This window comes from Festucalex cinctus, chromosome 1 (assembly GCF_051991245.1).
Source record: "Festucalex cinctus isolate MCC-2025b chromosome 1, RoL_Fcin_1.0, whole genome shotgun sequence".
Lineage (NCBI taxonomy): Eukaryota > Metazoa > Chordata > Actinopteri > Syngnathiformes > Syngnathidae > Festucalex > Festucalex cinctus.
The window spans coordinates 47,486,311-47,505,856 of NC_135411.1; the positions used below are offsets into that span (position 1 = coordinate 47,486,311).

Consider the following 19,546-nt stretch of genomic DNA (forward strand, 5'->3'; position numbering starts at 1 on the left):
TTTTTATTCATTACTTAATATTGTAATTAAATTACCATAACTATGAAGATTTCTTTTAAATTATTTAATGATTCAAAACGAAGATTTTTTTGTTGTTGTATTTTTTTTTTTTTTTGACGGCTCATAGATGATGTCATCAATGTGCGACGCCATGACAGTGTTCGCTAATGGAGGGGCGAGTGACGACAATAAGGTTGAAACAAGCTTTAAATACCCATTTTGGGTTCCAGAACTTTAGATCTAAAGTGCAGGAAGATGTTATTAAAGCAGTTATTCAAGGTAAGTTAAGAATCAAGTGCATTGACAAATTTGCTACTGTGCATTAATCTCTCAGTTACTCGTCATGATTAGCGCATGCAAAACAAATAGTAAAACACGTCTCTCCTTATTGTTTCTTATTGGCCCTATTGTTTCTGAAGGAATTATTATTATTATTATTATTATTATTATTATTATTATTATTATCCGCAAACGATCGCATTTTTTAGATACTAAACGTGAACGAAAACTCACCAAACTTTACAGACACATCGGGCCTGGCGAAAAATTTGATATTTTAAAGTTGCCATACATTATAATAGAAAAATGGCTCCGTAACGCCCCCTGCATAGTTTTAACGGATCCCTCTCCCGCTACGATTGTCCTATGGCTACGAAAATTGTGTGGCACCTGTAGCACATCCAGATGAACAAAAAACTCGTTGATAGGTGTACCCTAATATTAACGGGAAGTGAGGTATAAGTATTTAAATGTCCGATTTTGGCCCATTTTTGTACATTTACAAGGGTCATACTTTTGTCCCCTTCTCCTACACGGTTGACCCGATTGACTTCAAACTTGGGCTGTACCATCTCAACACCTGGGACAACATCATGGTAAAAAAAAATCAAAAGTTTTTGACATACTATATGACGGGGGCGAGGCATCAAATTTAGAGTTTGAAAACTCTTACTAAACGTAGCATTGCCAGTTGTACGTTTAACCTAGAGCTACGAAAATTGGTACACATATGTAACAGACTACGACCTACAAAAAAGTATGTTGGTGCCATATGCTAAACCGAACAGGAAGTCTGCCATTTTGATTTACTTTGGAACGTGTTGCCATTTTTTGGCCATTTCATAGGGGTCTTATTTTAACGAACTCCTCCTACAGAGTTTATCTGATCATCTTCTAACTTGGTGAGTTTCATCTTAAGATGTTGAAAAGTTATTGAAAGCTTCCCAGTTGTACAAAGCAGCTAGAGCTATGAAAATTTGGAGACATATGTAACAGCCCATGATGTACAAAAAAGTCTCTGGGTGCCATGTGCTAACCCCAACAGGAAGTCCCCCAGGGACCCGGTATCACATTTTGAGCTAAAATATACCTCTTTAACGTACTGGATGGAGGTTCGGCGCTTGGAGGAGAGGCAGTTTGGATGGGACTGGAAAATTGGACCATTCTTTTTGTGTGTACGGTGCTCATCGCAAACGCAGCAGCAGCTTATTTATGAGCTAGCTTATAAGCAAACTTAGCTTGTAGCAAACGTGTGTGATGTCATGCATGTTGAGATCATGTCTCTGATCAACTGCTGAAACTGCTTCAAACATCAAACATCAAAGCGTATGTAGGGATGAAAGAATGTTGATTTGTTGTGATTGTATTGTATTGCACATTCCAAAGACATGCATGTCAGGTTAATTGGGCGCTCCGAATTGTCCCTAGGTGTGCTTGTGAGTGTGGATGGTTGTTCGTCTCTGTGTGCCCTGCGATTGGCTGGCAACCAGTCCAGGGTGTCCCCTGCCTACTGCCCAGAGCCGGCTGAGATAGGCACCAGCACCCCCCGCGACCCTTGTGAGGAGTGAGCGGTCAAGAAAATGGATGGATGTATGGATGTATTGTATTGGTGTTAATGTTTTATGTTATGTTTGTTTTTTTGTGTTTATGTAAAGCGCTTTGTGACAGCTCAGGCCTTTTGAAAGCGCTATATAAATAATGTTGAGTTGAGTTGAGTTGAGTTGAGGCATACCTAAGAGCCCATGATGTACAAAAAAAGTCTCTTAGAACCATATGCTAAACCAAACAGGAAGTCCGCCATTTTGATTTATGTTTGCATTTGTAGCCATTTTTTGTGGCCTTTTTTAGCGGTCATATTTTAACGAACTCCTCCTAAAAAATTTATCCGACCGTCTTCAAACTTGGTGTGTTTCGGCTCAAGATGTTTACGATGCAAAGTTATCGAAAGTTTTCTATTTTGTTGCACGCCGTTGCCATAGCGATACATTGTTTGCCAAGTAAAATGCTGCTTTTTTTTTTTTTGTCTAAACGTGCGAAAACTCATGAAACTTTGCACACACATCAGACTTGTCATAAACATGAATATTTTAGAGATTTCTTGTGCAATTTGCAATAAATGGCTCAATAGCACCCTCTAGAATTTTTTATGAAGCATTTGCGATTGTATGATTCAGCTAGATTTGTAAAAGATTGTAAGATTTGATACCTATCAGCCTAAGACTTACAAAAAAGTATTCTGTAGCTATATGCTAAACCAAACAGGAAGTCTGCCATTTTGATTTACTTTGGTATTTGTAGCCATTTTTTGGGGCCTTTTATAGGGGTCATATTTTAACAAATTCCTACAAAATTTATCAGATTGCCTTCAACTTTGGCGTGTTTCATCTAGGGATGTCACACTGCCACAATATCGTTAAATTAGTCAGGTTGATTTCCATTTGTGCAGTTGTCGCACACTCTAGTGTCCATTTTATTAGTGCAATTTAATTTTCATTGTAGGGATGTTTTGGCCTTCTATGTTTAAAATCTGTGCTAATTGTCAGATGAATGGGAACCTGATTTGCTTGTGAAGCAATCAAAGTGTGCTTGCATTAGCAAGTAAGTGCCTCAATATTGTTATAAGAGATTGTAGGTGGTTTATATGCATTGCTGTTATGTACAAAAGCACAATATTGTGCTTTTTTTTTTTTTTAGTATGAGCTCTTTTTTTTTTTTTTACACAATATTGTGATGTTTTTTAAATATCGCTAACATCCCCACAATATCGTGATAATTATCGTATCGCGACCTTCATACCGTGATAATATCGTATCGTGCTGTTTGGATATCGTTACATCCCTAGTTTCATCTTAAGATATTTAAGATGGAAAGTTATTGAATTTTTTTTATTTTGTCACACGCCTTTGCTGTAGCGATGCATTGTTCGCAGAGAAAAATCCTTTTTTTTTTGAGAGTCTAAACATGGGCGAAAAGTAAACTCACAAAACTTTGCACACACATCAGACCTGTCATGAACATGAATATTTTAGAGATCCATCCATCCATTTTGTTGACCGCTTATTCCTCACAAGGGTTGCGGGGGGTGCTGGAGCCTATCTCAGCTGGCTCTGGGCAGTAGGCGGGGGACACCCTGGACTGGTTGCCAGCCAATTGCAGATTTTTTGTGCAATTTGTAATAGATCGCTCAATTGCGCCCTCTAGAGATTTTTATGAAGTATTTACGATTATATGATTCAGCTAAATGTGTGAATATTGGGGGAGATATACCTATCAGCCTAATACCTACATAAAGTATTCTATAGCCATGTGCCAAACCATTTTGATTTTATTTTGTTAATTGTGCATCATTTTTGGCCTTACCGTGAAACTTTGCAAACACAAAGCATGGCAAAAACTTTACAATTTAGACTGTTTCCTATGAAACAGTACCCCAACATGCCAGTACCCCGACGTGCAAGTACCCCAACGTGGCCCGGGTTGCGAGGGCCCTTTGTAGCTGCTCGCAGCTCTAGTCTTTAGGTATGATTTTGAACAGGTTCTTGTTAAAAGGGTTAATGGTGCGTCTTCCTGTAGGTGACAGGGATGTGTTTGTATGCATGCCTACTGGGGCAGGAAAGTCCCTTTGTTATCAACTGCCTGCTGTACTGGCTGCAGGCATCACGCTTGTTATTTCCCCGCTACTTGCTCTTATTCAGGTCAGTTTGGCTTCATCCACTTTTAAATCTGCTATACTACTTATTTGCCACTCACCACTGTTTGTATGTTTTTCTCTCAGGACCAAGTGGACCACTTGAGATCTCTCAAGATCCCTGCTTGCTCCATCAACTCCAAGCTCACATTAGCCGAGCGTCGAGTGATTCTAGCTGTATTGCAGAGTACTAACCCAAAGCTCAAGTTCCTCTACATCACACCAGAGACGGCAGCTTCTCCATCATTCCAGCCTTACCTGGCTGACTTGTGCTCCCGGGGCCTGCTGTCCTACCTGGTAGTGGATGAGGCTCACTGTGTCTCCCAGTGGGGTCATGATTTCAGACCAGACTACCTCAAACTGGGTGAATTGCGTGTTCACGTGCCAGGGGTTCCCATCATAGCGCTCACTGCAACAGCGCCTAAAAAGGTCCAAGATGACATTGCTCAGTCTTTGAAGTTGCATCTGCCGCTTTCTTTTACTACGCCAGTTTTTCGCTCTAATTTGCACTATGATGTCATCTTCAGCGAGCTTCTTCCTAACCCCTATGTTCACCTCTATGCCTTCATTCAGAAGGCATTGGCTCTTGGGGGTGGCTCTAATGTACAGGTTGGTTGTCAAAACAAATATTAATACTGTTTTTGTCCATAAGAGGACATTCTGTTCACTGTGCTGTATTGTTATGGTGTATGCATGAATACACATATAGAACCAGTTCACAGGTGCCGCTGGGCAGATTAAGGATTCAATTTCTTGCTCAGAATTTCCTTTTTTTTTTTTTTTTTTACAAAGATCTGTGATGCAGGTTAAAAAAAAACTCAAGAACCAAACCAGGAACACAGACTTCAATTAGCCCGACAAGTAACTTTCTGAATTGAATTCAAATCTCTTCTTCTTCACAAAAAGTTTTCAGTATAGCTGTATTCTAACAGTTATATGCTGCACATGAGATTGTCTTGACAGGATTTTATCACATAGTAATCATGGTCACACTAATTGTTAGTTGAAACAATATTAGGTTTGTTTTGTAACTTTCACCCAATTTCTGTATCATGTTTTTTTTTTCATAAAGGGAAAATGGATAACATTCTTTGAGAAATCCTGCAAAATCCTCATTTATATGATGTTCTCGGACAGGGCTGTGGGATTGTATACTGTCGGACCAGGGAAGGTTGTGAAACTGTAGCCCACCAGCTTACCAAGCTTGGTGTCCTGGCTAAACCTTATCATGCTGGTAAGTTGTCTTCCACTGTGAGAAATATGGAGGACCTTACTTTATCTTTGTGTTTATGTGCAGGTTTGAAGGTAGGAGATCGCACAGAGGCCCAGAATGACTGGATGCAGGGAAAAGTGATTGTCATTGCAGCCACCATCAGTTTTGGTATGGGTATAGACAAAGCTAATGTCAGGTAAAGCAGTCAATCTGTAGGTTGTGTTTTTTTTTTTTTTTGTTAAAGCTGTAGCTTACATAGACTTTTCCATCATTCCCACAGGTTTGTCGCCCATTGGAACCTTGCAAAATCCATAGCCAGCTACTACCAAGAATCTGGGCGAGCAGGAAGAGATGGACTGCCATCCCTATGTCGCATTTACTACTCCCGGAAAGATAAAGATCAAATTATATTCCTCATCAATAAGGAGACTGTACGTAAAAGGGTCAGTATAGCAGAAACTACTATAGCAATAAAAAAATTAAAAAAAGCAAAAAAAAAACGTGCTTTTGTTAATTTTACCATAAAATTTAAAGGCCGTGACTTTTGATTGCAGGAGAAACGAAACGTTGAAAAGGAATCAGACAAAGTAGCCATGTTGGACTTTAACGCCATGGTGCGTTTTTGTGAGCAGGAAAGGTAAGTGATGAAGTCACACATGAGATGCATTGACTTTATTGGCTTATACCAGTATATTCAAGCAAATGTCTTTGGAAACTAGCCAGTACTTCACTTTCCTCATTAGCTACGTTTAATGCTGCATAAGCAAGGTCTAGTTGGAAATGAATCTGGTTCTTTTCCTTTTATGTGCAGCAGAGGGCAGACTTGACCACTCAATGAGCCAAACTTTATGGTTTTAGGATGCTCTCCAACAGCAGCTCATTACAGTAAACATCATTCTTTCTGAATGAAGTTAAGGCAGTCAGTAAAAACATTTTAATGTGTTCTGAAAAAAAAAACAAAAAAAACAAGTCACAATGTTGATTTTCCCATGTTCAGTTTATTAGGTGATATGTTTAGTTGCGTCTTGTCCTCCAGCCAGGAGCGATGTTGTTGTACACGGCAGACTCAAGGAATGTCGATTGTCCTGACAGTCAGCTTCAGAAGGTGTGTGAGAAAGTGAGTCAGGGCATCACTGTTAGTGTCAGTTGCTTCGTTGGAGGGCTGGGCCTCATCTCGCCTCGTGAACACACCCGGCCTGACCGCATTTGAATGGGCAGCACTCCCATCACAGGTTCTTGGCAGCCTTGGTTGGTGCAAACCTGTTTTCTCGTCGGATGCCTAGATTAAATGAACTTAATGAGGATAAGTGGCGTATAAAACGGATGGGTGTAGTTGAGATATCTTCATATGTTTTCCTCCTCCCGACTGTCCTTGCGGCAGCAGCAAGAGCCTGTGGTGCAGATCAGGACGACCATGGCAACAACCACCACTGCAGGAGAGCAAATAAACAATCAGCTTGACCAGAATCCAGATTCTTATTCACACCAGAGAGCGGAGACTCACAGATGAATGTTAAGAGGACCAAGAAACCCCCGAGCTCGATGGGCTCGGCATCGGGCAAACTCTGCAGCTTGGTCCAAATCTGGTTTAGAAGATTCAATGCCTGGTCTTTGATGTCCATCCTAATGAGGCAACAATAAGTGCATAATAGCCAGTTTGTTTACTTTCCTTCTCTGTTGTCATATTTTTTTTTAACTGTTTAACCGCCAAAAACGTTTAATGACGTATGCTAAAATCCTAATGAGTTCCGCCATAAACGTCAATTGACGTTTACTAAGTTTTTTTTTTAATCAATGGGTAGTGCAACGTCTAAGTGGAGCGCTGCCTGGTCAATGTGTTGTGGAATCAAAAACACCCACTAACTATGGCCAGCAGATGGCAGCATTGTATATATTTTCAATTGGCTCAAGGTGTATAAAATTATAATGAAATGTGACAAATCTGATGAAATAGAACATTTTCAACGATGACGCGAATGATCAAAGTCTTTGTCACTTTAAATCTAATTCACAGAGTGTCACTAAACAAAAAATACAGTATTAGTGTCAAAGTCACTGTTGTGCAAAAAATCTTGACAAAAAGCTCTTTTTCTCCATTTTGTTTTTCTATTTTCGCATATGCCACTCAAATTACCCATTTTCAGATGGTGATTACTAAAGAACGGAATAAGGTAGAAACACACTTTTTTTTTTTTATGTTTATGTAGTTGTAGTGCACAATATTATGTTTGCCTTGAAAAATGAGTGAGAATGCTCGAAATCAGCTCACACTGTCGGGGTTGTTTTTTGGATAACGTTTGGCAGTCAAAGAGTTAAGAAAAGGAAAGTGTGAGGTTTGTTGTTGTCAGAGAACAAAATAGGATATGAATGGAATGGATAAAGGAAGTTGTTTTTCTCAAGAAAATTGCTAATTGAATTTCTCGCGGTACACTACTAACGTATTGTTTTTAGCTGTTTATCAACAGCTGATTAAGGTACAATACTCCTTCCAGATACAGTTAATTCAAGGAGGTCACTGATGATGTAGTGATACACTCACCTGACTGTATAGGTGCAGCCAGCGTGGATTCACTTCTCACTCAGTGACTGTATGAATGGTCGTCTGTCTCTATATGTGCCCTGAGTGACTGGTGACCAGTCTAGGGTGTAGCCTGCAAACCAGACTGGAGTAGATCATGACAATGTTGGGCATATCTGTAAATTGAAGCAGAAATCATTTGTCAATCAAATAATTTTGAATCGCAAATCGATTCTGAATCGAATCGTAGACCCAAAAATCGTAATCGAATCGAATCGTGAGACAGTCAAAGATTCCCAGCCCTACTGAACAGGATAAGCGTATGGTAAATGGATAGATATTTGATGGATGGTCTTGCCAAAACATTTTTTTTCCTCACCTGTCCATAGCCACTGTAGTTGCACAATAAAAATAAGATGACGTCTGAGTGTGATGTAACCAGTGTTGCCAGTTAGCTTGAAAAGGTAACTTAGTTACTTTACAGCAGGGGTGGCGAGATCCGGTCCTCGAGGGCCGCAGTCCTGCTGGTTTTGGATATTTCCCTTCTTCAACACAGCTGATTCATGATCAGCTCATCAGCAAGCTCTGCAGAAACCTGATAACGAGCCTATTAATTGGAATCAGCTGCACTTCGAGTAGGGAAATCTGCAAAACCTGCAGGACACCGGCCCTCGAGGACCGCAGTTTGCCACCCCTGCTTTACAGAATACTTGATTTAAAAAGTAACTCAGTTAGATTACATGTTACTTTATTCGTTACTATGACAACTGCTTTATTGGAAGTACATTTTTAAAAGTAACATAACATTTAAAAAGATACTTGACTCATTCAGCCATTTTCAGCAATAAAGAGTTATTTTGTTTATAATTAATTTGATAATTTCATTATTTTTCATGTACAATTAATACCTTTAAAAACAAATTTTGCCACTTGCTGTCAACTGAAAATGACATCACGTATGCTCTCTGCTCAAGTAACGACCAATCATGGCTCAGTTTGCTAACGTCAGCACATGACCAAACCTAGAAAACCGGTGAGCCGTGATTGGTCGTTACCTGAGCTCTGAGCACCTGTGATGTCATTTTTAGTTGACAGCAAGTGACAAAATGTGTTTTTTAATGAAGTTATCAAATTAATTCTAATCAAAATATGAACTTCTTATTGCTGAAAATTTTGACTTAACCATAAATAATCGTTTTTATATTGAAAAAACAAAAAAAACTAGTCGTCTTGTATGTCACTAAACATAATGGTCTATTTTTTTTAATAGGCTCTCTAGACTTCACCTATCATAAGTACATATATAATAGTCATTTTTTTTGGCCTGACATCACATACTGCAATGTTGAAACTTAACATTCATGATGTACATTACTTATCAATACAGTATAACAAAAAAAAAAAAAAATCACAGACCTCCTGCATTAGTTGCAGCTCTGCTTCTCACAACCTGTTGGATCTTTGTGAGCTTGAACTATGCTGTGACTGTAAATGTTTCTTCAAATAACACCTTATTTACAGTGCAATACAAACCTTAATATTTTCATCTCATCAGAGGAGTACCAACAGTGTTGTCCACGTGTGTAAAGCCCACTTTTCATTATTTGCAGTTTGCACTAATGCCAGAAACTACTGTTTTTCGTCTTTGTTTACACACACACTCAGCCAAATGTAGAATGACTCTCAGCATTCACAACTAGTCTTAGTGAGCAGACAAGTTGATGACATGTTATTTCACCCTGACGGGCATACCTGGATGTCTATTGTTTTTGTTGCTGGAACGAGCAGTTCATCATCCAGAGTTCCTCAGACGATAGCCCCTCATACTGAGATTAGGAGAGAGAATTGTTCAGGAACAGATGATAATCTGCAAGGGAAAATAGACAGTCTTGAGTCTTTTTGGCCTTTATTTTTAGTTGTGAGTGTTACTTACTGGACTGCAGTTTGTTTTCTTCCAAAGCTGTTTTTCAGTCCAAGCTGGGAGCAGCAAAGAGTCTTTTTGTGTGCTTCTCTCTTTCCCCACCTCTTTTGTGGAAAGACTTTCTCTGTCTTCTCATGGCTATGTTAGCAGCGTCCCCCTTTCCTGCAAGGTAGTCCGCATGTTGTTAAAGTGGCTCCCAGCACCGCCTCTGTTTATGTGTGCGTGTGCGCGCGCGCTCGCGTGAAGACAGACTGTTGCGTAACGCTGAGGCATGTTGCCTGTTTCTCCTTCAAGTATAGGGATATTAGGTGCAAAACATGAAGAAAGACAGTGAGAACTTCTGTTAATCTCAGCTACGGGTCCAAGATGTGTATGTATTGTTTACTGGTTTAAGCTCTCATGAAATTCGCCACTAGGTAGCGCAATAACACATTCAAGCAGTATGGAGGTGGAGCTCAACTCCCTGTTGTCAATTGTTTGGTGGACAGAAATGTCAATCCCACGTTACAATGGAATGTTGTGTGGAATGAGAAGAAAACAAAGGCGGCTAAAAAATAAAAAATAAAAAATAAAAAATAAAAAAAATAAAGTGGTTCACAGCAACAGACAGAATAACTTACTCTTTGTGTTGTAGACATGCTGTAAAATACTATACCGTATTGTGTTGAACTTTTCTATCATGTACTGTATGTGTACAAAACAGAAACCGTGATCATTTAAAAGCAGGTCAATGCTTCACAAATAATGCCAGGTAGAGAAGCTCTCAAATCAGGACTGCGACTATATTAACTTGCCAATGTGTTGCCTGTCTTCCCTTTAGTTGCCGCCATGCCACCATTTCCAAGTATTTTGGGGACCAGCCACCAAACTGCGCTGGTGCTTGCGACTATTGTTCGAACCCGAGAGGTTTGCGAGCCCAGCTGGAGGCGGCTTTCAACACCAGTATTGCAGCTCAGAGCAAAGAACCAAAGAAGCCGTTTGGTTTCGATCAGGAGCTTTATGGAGGAGGAAAGAAGGGGTATGGCTTTGAGAGGCAGGTTCACGCTTGTGACATTGAGTTGACACTTATGCATGGTATGATTTGGTGACATTGTGCATCATATAGGTATGAAGAAGTCATGGAAAGCAATTCTGACGATGAGGCCAAGAGGAAAAGGGAATTCTCTGATTTGTTCAAGAAACAGATGAGTTTAAGAAAGGTAATTTAGAATCATTCACACACATTTTTGTTTGCAGGAGACATTCCAGAATTTGTCTGTGTTTTGCCTCTCAACACATGTTCAGCAGCTGTTGGCATCTTGGGCTTCCTTAAGTGAGGCCAGCCGTGGCATACGGAGGAAAAAGACTTTCAAAGACTGAAACATAAATGATGGAAAGTGTCAAATCCTCTTATTTGAACTGTCTTTCCGACTAAAAATCCAGCTTCAATGCTTCAATCCTGTATCACAGAACAATTTAACTGAGTTCCCAGTGGTTCGGGGTAGCAACATCCAGTTGTTACAAAGTCACGGGTAAAATGCCTTTAAGTGATGTAATTCAATTAGGTGGATAAACGAGTGATCAGGTTGATTAGTCTCACGATAATCTAGTTTGACTAAAAACAGTTTGGCTCTTCTAAAGTTTCAGATGAGATTCCTCAATGGCTTCTCCTTAGCAGTCCTTCTTTTACCTGTCTTTAGTTATCTTTCTTTTGCACAAGTACAATAGAGAAAAACATTATTCTAGCTGCAGAAATAATGTCTTCTGTCAGCGCAATCTGCACAGTTTTTCCATACTGACCACCGTATCCTAATGTTTCTTTTAGACTATCACTTGAAATGCATTCATTTTGCAGTGGATATGTTGGTCCGAGTCATCTTTGCATACATTTTAAGACTGCACAATATATCGGAAAAAATATCAATATCGCAATATTGGCCCATGCAATATGCATATCGCAAAGACATGCAATAAGTTTCATATGGAATGTTATGCTTTTATCTGAATTTGACAAGTCAGCCGCTAACTAAAATGTGCACCACCATCCAATAGTTGAACATTATTGAGAGGTAATTACAATTAACTAAGAATATATTGAGTTTGCATATTTTGAAAAAAAAAATGTAATTTTTTTTCATTAGATAATAAAAATTTCATTTCTTTAGGTACATTTTAAATGTCGCAATAATATTGATATTGCTATATTCAACAACTACATCGCATATCGCATGATTTTCCAATATCGTGCAACCCTAATACATTTAATTATGTGCATTACCAGTAATCTCATTTTGTTTTCTTTGTAGGGACTTGACCGTGAGAGTGACGACTTTGTTCCTCCAGGTAAAACTTGAGTATCTCTTCATAATATTGACACTTTATTACAGTGCTGTCCGAACTCGGTCCTCGAGGGCCAGAGTCCCGCACGTTTTGGACGTTTCCCTGCTGCAACGCACCTGTTCCAATGAACAGCATCGTTATCAGGCTTATGCCGAGTTTGCTGATGAGCTTCTGGTGTGTTGGAGAAGAGAAACATCCAAAACCTGCTGGGCTTCCGGCTCTCGAGGACCGAGTTTGGACACCGCTGCTTTATGATGATTATGATTATTATTAAGTTCTGCTAATTCTGCTGTAGACACTGACTGCCCACTGAAAGAGGCGAGCAGTCAGCGCATCCCGAAGCTCCCAGTAAAGGTACAGCACAATCACATTACTCACAGCTAAGACATTAATAAGCACAGTTGTGGAATTTAGTGACTTAAGTTAACCCCGGAGATGTTGATTGTAACCGCTTTTACAAATGCAGAAAAATGGAAATACAATTGTTTGTCTTGAAATTGTTTTGGTGCATGTCACTATTGTGTACTCTAAATTGGTAGGAAAGTGAGTGTGAATGGTGTGATAACCAGTCAAGAGTGAGTTTTGGTTATTATTGTTGAGCATTCTGTTCAAGAAGGATGTCAACTGTATTTCAGTCCAGAGAGCACTGCCTGACACTCTTGCAAGAGGCATTATATGCCCACCAGGGGGCAGATGACCCATTCCGGTAAATATACAGTCGGCAAACGTCCTAAACAGTTTTATGAAGTATGGTTTTCCAATTATTCTGTCGTGTCATTGCAGAGATCTTGTGTCCGTATCTGTGGATATTGAATATGAAGTGTTCAAGAGAAGCAAGTCTTCCAACTTGTACAAAGCGGCAATATTAAAGAAGGTGCCACCCGACTCTACGTTGCTATGTTGCTTCGTAAAACAAAGTTTGCACCAGATTGATGACTACCATTTTGTCATCAAGGTGTCCGAGTTGACGAAAGCGCCTGTTGTCAAAGAAGAGGAGAAGAGCCTCAGTGGAAGTGAGGCCATGCTAAAACAGGAAGTGAAAGCCTCCCCCTCTACTTCCTTTTCTGACGATCTGCATGGCTTCAAATCTGCATCGGAGGTCTACTCAGTGAGTTGGCGCACCTCACATACCAAATAAAGTTTCCACCAAGCACTACCGTTTTATTTGGCTCCACACGGTACTGTTAGGAATGAGAATCTCACAACTAGTCACATGCCGATGAATTTGACAAAGACAAGTAGCGGTTGACTTGACATGGGGCAGCCTCCCTCCCCACCAAACACCACAAAGGAGCACAAAGCATGGATATCTCAATATTTTGCAGGACATAGATAGACATGTTTATAGTCTGCCTATTTCTTTCCAAGGGAAGGAAGGAGATGTTCTCTTGTTAGTTTCAAAAGCCAGAGTGCAGAAGGCTTCCATTCACAGTGCCGTTTGCTTGGGGGGGGGGGTATTTGTTAAAGGGGAAGTCAACCCCCAACATTTTCTTAATAATATGTTGTATACTACGGAAGCGTATTGCATTCGCTTGAAAAAAAAAATCTTTTTCTGACTGATTTTTTGGGGAGCTTTGTTTTTTTATTTTTATTTTTATTTATTATTTTTTTTTTAATACATTTTTCTGAATTTTTTTTTGTCATAAAAAAAAAAAAATCCGAAAAAAACAGGAGGCAAAATTACTCAGAAAAACAGGGGGGGGACATTATTTAAAAAAAAACAAAAAACAAAAAAAATATTCCAAAAAACAGAAAATATATTCCGAAAAACAGAGCACTAACTTCTGTTTTTCGGAGTAATTTTTTTTTTACCTTCTGAACTCCAAGTGACTTGTTACAGACCACTGGCCGGTATATATGTACAGATGAGACATATACAGCTCGTAGGCAGTTAGTATAGGGCCGGAAGCGGGGTGTGGGGGGAGGTTGTGCAGGGCTGGTCACTATTTTTTAACAAGGAAAAAAATAAATAAATAAATGGCACAAACCCCCCACTCCGCCTCCGGCCTTATACTAACTGCCTACGAGCTGTATGTCTCACCTATACCGTATAGTTTATACAGTAGTCTGCTTGTGAGGTGGGAATAACAAGATGGCCGCCCTGTGACTTCAACGGCTTGCACTAGTGTGTATGGGCTATTGGCTATCCAGTCATATATACAGGTCAGTGGTCTGCAGCAAGTCACTTGGAATTCAAAGGTTAAAAAAAAAAAAGATTCAGAAAAGGATACGTTGTTGCTATGTTGTTTTTTTTGTTTTGTTTTTTTAATTATTTTTTTTCTGTTTTTTGGAATATTTTTTTTTACTGTTTTTTGGGGCGGAATAAATTCTCCCTGTTTTTTTTATTTATTTTCTTTTTGTTTTTTTTTATATGACAGAAAAAATATCCAGTAAAACAGAAAATAATATTCAAAAAACACAGAAAAAAAATCCTCAAAAAAAACAAAGCTCCCCCAAAATATTAGTCAGAAAAACAGGATTTTTTTTTCCCCTCTTTCAAGTGAATGCCATACACTTCCGTACTATACAGCCCCACTAGTCTAAAAACAGAATTCTGATTAACATTGCATTTGTGGAATATGAGTTGAGCAGCAAAAATCCACCAACTTTTAACCATCTCAGGGAGCGGCCATTTTGTCACTTGCTGTTGACTAAAAATGACGTCGTAGTTGCTCAGTGCTCAGCTGTAATGTCTTTTTTTTTTTTTTTTTTTTTTTCAGTCAACAGCAAGTGACACAATGGCCGCCCTGCTGAGATGGATAATAACAGGTGGATTTTGGTGCTTAACGCAAATTCCACAAATGCAATATTACTATTATTTAGACTTGCTGCGATGCACACAATATTACTGTAAAGAAAATGTTTGGGTTGGCTTCTCCTTGAACAGTTTTGCCTTTATAGGAACAAGCGCTGCCATGAATAAGAATACAAGAGCAATTTCTCCCCCAACAATGTTTATAAATGCCTATAGATGGCAACAAAAGCTTGTTTTCTATTAGACATAAAAGAGGAGAAAGGAGAAGCTGGTTGCTTGCTTGGATATGACTTGCCTTCGCTTTCGACACTTTTTTTTTTTTTTAAACACCATGGATTCCACAAGATGGCGCCAAAGCAGTGTTTTATATTAGAGTGTCTTTGCAGGGTTGGATGTGGCTGCCTGCAAGTATTGAATCCATGAATCTAAAAATAACATCTTAATTGGCATGAGTATGTCTTGGGTCAGTTTTTCAAAATTCTTAAAAAAAATCTTAACATATAAGCAGGTTTTTCCGACTGTAAACATGTTTAATTTATGTTTCTTTTAATTGTAGAAAACTCCTCTTATTTCTTTACTCTTAAATGTTTTTAAAGTTTTCTGTTGTGTTTAACGTGTATGTTCTTTTAATAACTTTTGTAATCTACTTTTGTTTGCTTTGCTTCAGAACTGTTTGTTGATGCTTGTAGGTGTTGTGACTTTGCTTGTGTAAAGCACATTGCTTCGCCTTGTGTATGAATTGTCTTGCCATGTAAATAAATATAATATGTAAATAATGTGTTAAAAAAACACAATAATATTGTGCTTTTGTACATAACAGCAATGCATATAAACCACCTACAATCTCTAATAACAATATTGAGGCACTTACTTGGTAATACAAGCACGCATTGATCGCTTCACAAGCAAATTAGGTTCCCCTTCATCTGACAATTAGCATAGATTTTAAACATAGAAGGCCAAAACATCCCTAATGAAAACTAAACTGCACAAATAAACTAGCCACTATAGGGTGCTACAACTGCACAAATGGAAATCAACATGACCTTTTTAACAAATGTGTTCCTTTTAAATATTGTGCACATGACGACGACGATATTCTGGCGGTTTTAATATCACGATATCACAATATTGCCCTTATCGTTACATTCCTAATCATTCCCGCAGATGAAGCGCAAGAGAGTAGGAGCAGGCCATGGGATCTCGTCCGCTCCGCTTCTGGCTGCAAAAGATCTCCAGAGGGGCTCCGAGCAGGACAGCGCGTCTGTCAAGGGACCGCCAAGCAGCGGCAGGATTATGCGGGCGCCGCTGAGCAAATTGTCAGACAAGCCTTTGGCTGTGACATCATCCATCCGAGCCAGAGCGAACGCCGCCGCTTCGTCCTCCTTGAGCAGCCCATCAAAGAAAGGTAGTGCGTTGAACAGGAAACTCGAGGAAGCTGCGAAAAGCTGTCACTCGATTTCTCACTATTTTGGCAAGTCGCAAACAGTGACGGAAAGCCAAGCGGTGGATGCCAGCATTTTGATTTCGGATGAAGAGAGCGAGCGGGAGCCGCACTTGCCTATCAGTCTGGATTGTGAAGGCAGTGCGATGCAGCCAACTATTCCGCATTGGACGCCGACAGAGACCAGAGTGGGGGTCATAGTCATATATAAAGACAGTGATAAACAGTCTACTCGGGAGTAAGACGCACTCGCACATTCCATTTTGTTCACGGCTATGTGAAAATAATAATTGTATCATTAATCATGTCCCACTCAGACACAACCCAACAGAAGACCACAATGCAGAAGCAACACAAGAGGTAGGTCACCATCAGCTTTTAAGATACGTGTCCCACTCAACTAAGCACACTTTTTTTTCCAAGCAGGCGTGCGGTCGGGAAGCCAAAGAAGAGGAGCCCCCTCCGGCAAAGCGAGGCCGGCTGCTGGACAAGAGCGACTGCACAGGAAGTTCAGGGAGAATCACGCACACGGAGGAGGAGCCATCGTCTGCTGTGACGCTGAAAGAGGCGGCTGGCGTGGTGATCCGCTACTTGGACCCGTTTTACACTCAGGGCAAGTTTGCCAACAAGGTGTGAGACGAGCAAGTCTAGAGCGAGTCTCCAGTTCTCCAAGGGATGCTTGGCTAAATTTTTTTTTTATTATTTTTTTCCATTGTTTGTAGGATCTGTTCAAGTCCTTCGCTCGCTATTTGTCCCACCTTCTCACAGAGGGGATGATTAGAAAGGGACAAGGTAAGACGATTACTGGAGGTCTTTCTTTTGCAACATAGGACCTTTTGAAGTTGCCACTGTACAGTTTTTTGTTGTTTATATTTGACCTAGATTTTTTTCTTCTTCACAAATATGACCTTTGAGCTTTGAGCTGGATGTGCTAATTCCTGTATCCACCCTGCTGCCTAAAAACTGTTTTTGCCATTTTTTTTTTTTTTGCATTAATCCAATGGACGTGCTGTCCCTTGTGCACACATCCATCCACCCATCCACCCATTGTCTTAACCGCTTGCTCCTCACAAAGGGTCGCGGGGGATGCTGGAGCCTATCTAAGATGGCTTCGGGCAGTAGGTGGGGTACACTCTGAACTGGTTGCCAGCCAATCGCAGGGCACACAGAGACAAACAACCATCCACACTCACAAGCACACCTAGGGACAATTCGGAGTGCCCAAATAAATGTCTTTGGAATGTGGGAAGAGACCGGAGTACCCGGAGAAGACCCATGCACGCACGGGGAGAACATGCAAACTCCACCCAGGAAGGCCGGAGCCTGGACTCGATCTTGCATCCTCAGTACTGGGAGGCGGACGTGCTAACCACTCAACCACCATGCTGCCCTCAGTATAATACAAACATACGGTTAATACAGATTTACATGTAAATGTTTAAAAACAGTTGCTCTTCATAGAGGATGAAGAATATATGCCTGTGTTATTTGTCTACATGTTACTCCACAAAAATACTACCTAAACACTAATAGAGCTGTCAAAATTAATCAATTGACAAGTAATTAATTGGCAGCTATTTTACTGAGTAATCATTTGGAGCCATTTTTAATGTAAAACATTTTCCAAATCCTTTGATTTAAGACCGTTGTTCTTCATGAAAGAAGACTGGTTATCGTCTGTGTTTTATCAAATTAAGACAGTTGAAAACATCTGTATTTTGGAAAACAATGGCCAAACTGGTAACATATACAACCCCCCCCCCCTTTTTTTTTTTTTTTTTTTTTTTTTTTTAATCACTATACGAATACAAAGTACAAAATAAACACCAATCACTGGTTAACAGTAATCAGGGGGGAAAGCGCTTTTGTAATACACTTTAATGCAAAATTAAATTGAATCCGCGATTAATCGATTGAATAATCAATAATTTAATCACTTCTAATAATATCCGATAGTGACAGCACTGCACTATAATTATGACTTTAATACTGTCATCATAGGTTAGTAATAGATTACATCACTTTCTGTACAAAAAAATATGCATTTCGGCCCCTGGAATGGAAGTCTGTCATCAAGGACCTCCTGTACTTTTTTTTTTTTTTTCCCCCCCCCAAGCTACTGAACAGAAAATTCAATTTCGAATCGCTGCTGCCACCTGTTGACGTAAAATGAAACTGCACTTCACGTACAATGCCCAAATCCAGTCTGAAATAAATAAATAAATAAAATACTGGGCAGAGGCTTGCAGGAGTACTCATTGTGAACAGCAAGGTGTCAATCTACTAATTAGAAGATGTTTCAGTCAGAAATGGTCAAATAAAGAGACTATTGTTAAAATGCTTTGGGCCAAATTGTTACAGACAAAAGCTCTATCTTTTTTTGAATACTTGTGTACACGTTTGCTTCCTCTCACTTGTCTGTGTTGGCCCACAGTGAAAACGGAGGTCAAGGCGCTCATCAGGCAGTTCTTCTGCAAGGTCAAACGCTGCGAGAGTGAGGCGGACTGGAAATACCTTAAAAGACCGGACTACTGGAAAAGCACACCCAATCAGAAATTACCATGAAGAGATGAATGAGTGGGCAGCTTTCTCTATGTTAGTGCCTTGTCTTGTTTGCACTAGTTCGGGCCTCTTTGCACAGTTGTTGCTTAGGTTTTTTTTTAGCGCAATAAACCTGACACTACCTCCAATGAGCAAACGTTTTCAAGATGTGAATAACGCATGATTTAGTTTTGCCGCAACGTGTCAGAAATGCTTCTGTATTAGACTGTTGGAGATTTGTTATCAAAAAAATAAAAAATATTCTGTTGCTTCTTTTTATTATAATACTGTACTATTTTTTTGTTTTAAATTACACAGATCTTTGATGATACTTTAATATTTTGTAACTGAACCATAAGAGGCTTGTGGAGATAAGACAAATAGCATCCCCTCCCCAGAGATCCTCATTGTCAAATAATAAACAATGACTATTAAACATTCGAAGTGGTTATTAAGAACAACATGCAATTCTTACTTTGCCGCCCACATGGATGCCAACATTATACACACACGTGTGAAAGTCCGGGGTGAGTGGGATCTTGATGCTCAGAGATGGCAAAGCACGTCACATGATCTGTAATAATTAATAAAGTTGAATGTGTTCGGCTGGGCCGTACATACAAGTGTATATATATTGAAACTGTATCGTTGCTTGGGGGTGAATCAGAGTAGAGGGCGCTGCTGTTTGCGCTGTCATTTAAAGGATGACGTCACCTCCAATTGTGCTGCGTTTAATGCTCCTCGTAATTGAATGGGATGAAATTTATAAGCTATCGTCGGCGTCTTGATAGATATAATAATCATCGTATTATGTAACATTAACATAGTTAAAAGTAAAACTGGATTTAAAAGCATTTAAACTTAGTTG

General features: G+C 39.7%; 1 protein-coding gene and 1 long non-coding RNA gene across 7 annotated transcripts; one reads left to right on the forward strand and one right to left on the reverse strand.

Annotated features, from left to right (window-relative positions):
• Window positions 1–132: 132 nt before the first annotated feature.
• On the forward strand, window positions 133–19,114 carry recql5 (RecQ helicase-like 5). Of its 5 annotated transcripts, XM_077538918.1 has the most exons (20): window positions 133–279; window positions 3,853–3,974; window positions 4,055–4,576; window positions 5,105–5,201; window positions 5,265–5,376; window positions 5,461–5,623; window positions 5,735–5,817; window positions 10,440–10,652; window positions 10,725–10,818; window positions 11,905–11,941; window positions 12,234–12,292; window positions 12,574–12,644; window positions 12,722–12,812; window positions 12,894–13,046; window positions 15,861–16,101; window positions 16,183–16,375; window positions 16,455–16,497; window positions 16,564–16,767; window positions 16,860–16,929; window positions 18,572–19,114. In XM_077538918.1, the coding sequence occupies exons 1-20, from the start codon at window positions 168–170 to the stop codon at window positions 18,700–18,702; spliced, it is 2,811 nt and encodes a 936-aa protein (XP_077395044.1). In that variant the 5' UTR covers window positions 133–167; the 3' UTR covers window positions 18,703–19,114. The 5 variants fall into 5 exon arrangements, with proteins under 5 accessions (XP_077395044.1, XP_077395027.1, XP_077395051.1 ...); XM_077538901.1 differs by having other exon boundaries at window positions 15,861–16,375; XM_077538925.1 differs by having other exon boundaries at window positions 15,861–16,375; window positions 16,564–16,750.
• Window positions 5,918–19,295, reverse strand: LOC144031643 (uncharacterized). 2 transcript variants are annotated; one of them, XR_013287575.1, is made up of 6 exons: window positions 19,154–19,295; window positions 9,632–9,781; window positions 9,451–9,565; window positions 7,720–7,874; window positions 6,685–6,803; window positions 5,918–6,610 (listed from the first exon to the last, which is right to left on the reverse strand). It is a non-coding gene; the product is annotated as an uncharacterized LOC144031643 (long non-coding RNA). The 2 variants fall into 2 exon arrangements; XR_013287574.1 differs by lacking the exon at window positions 19,154–19,295 and having other exon boundaries at window positions 9,632–10,432.
• Window positions 19,296–19,546: the final 251 nt, after the last annotated feature.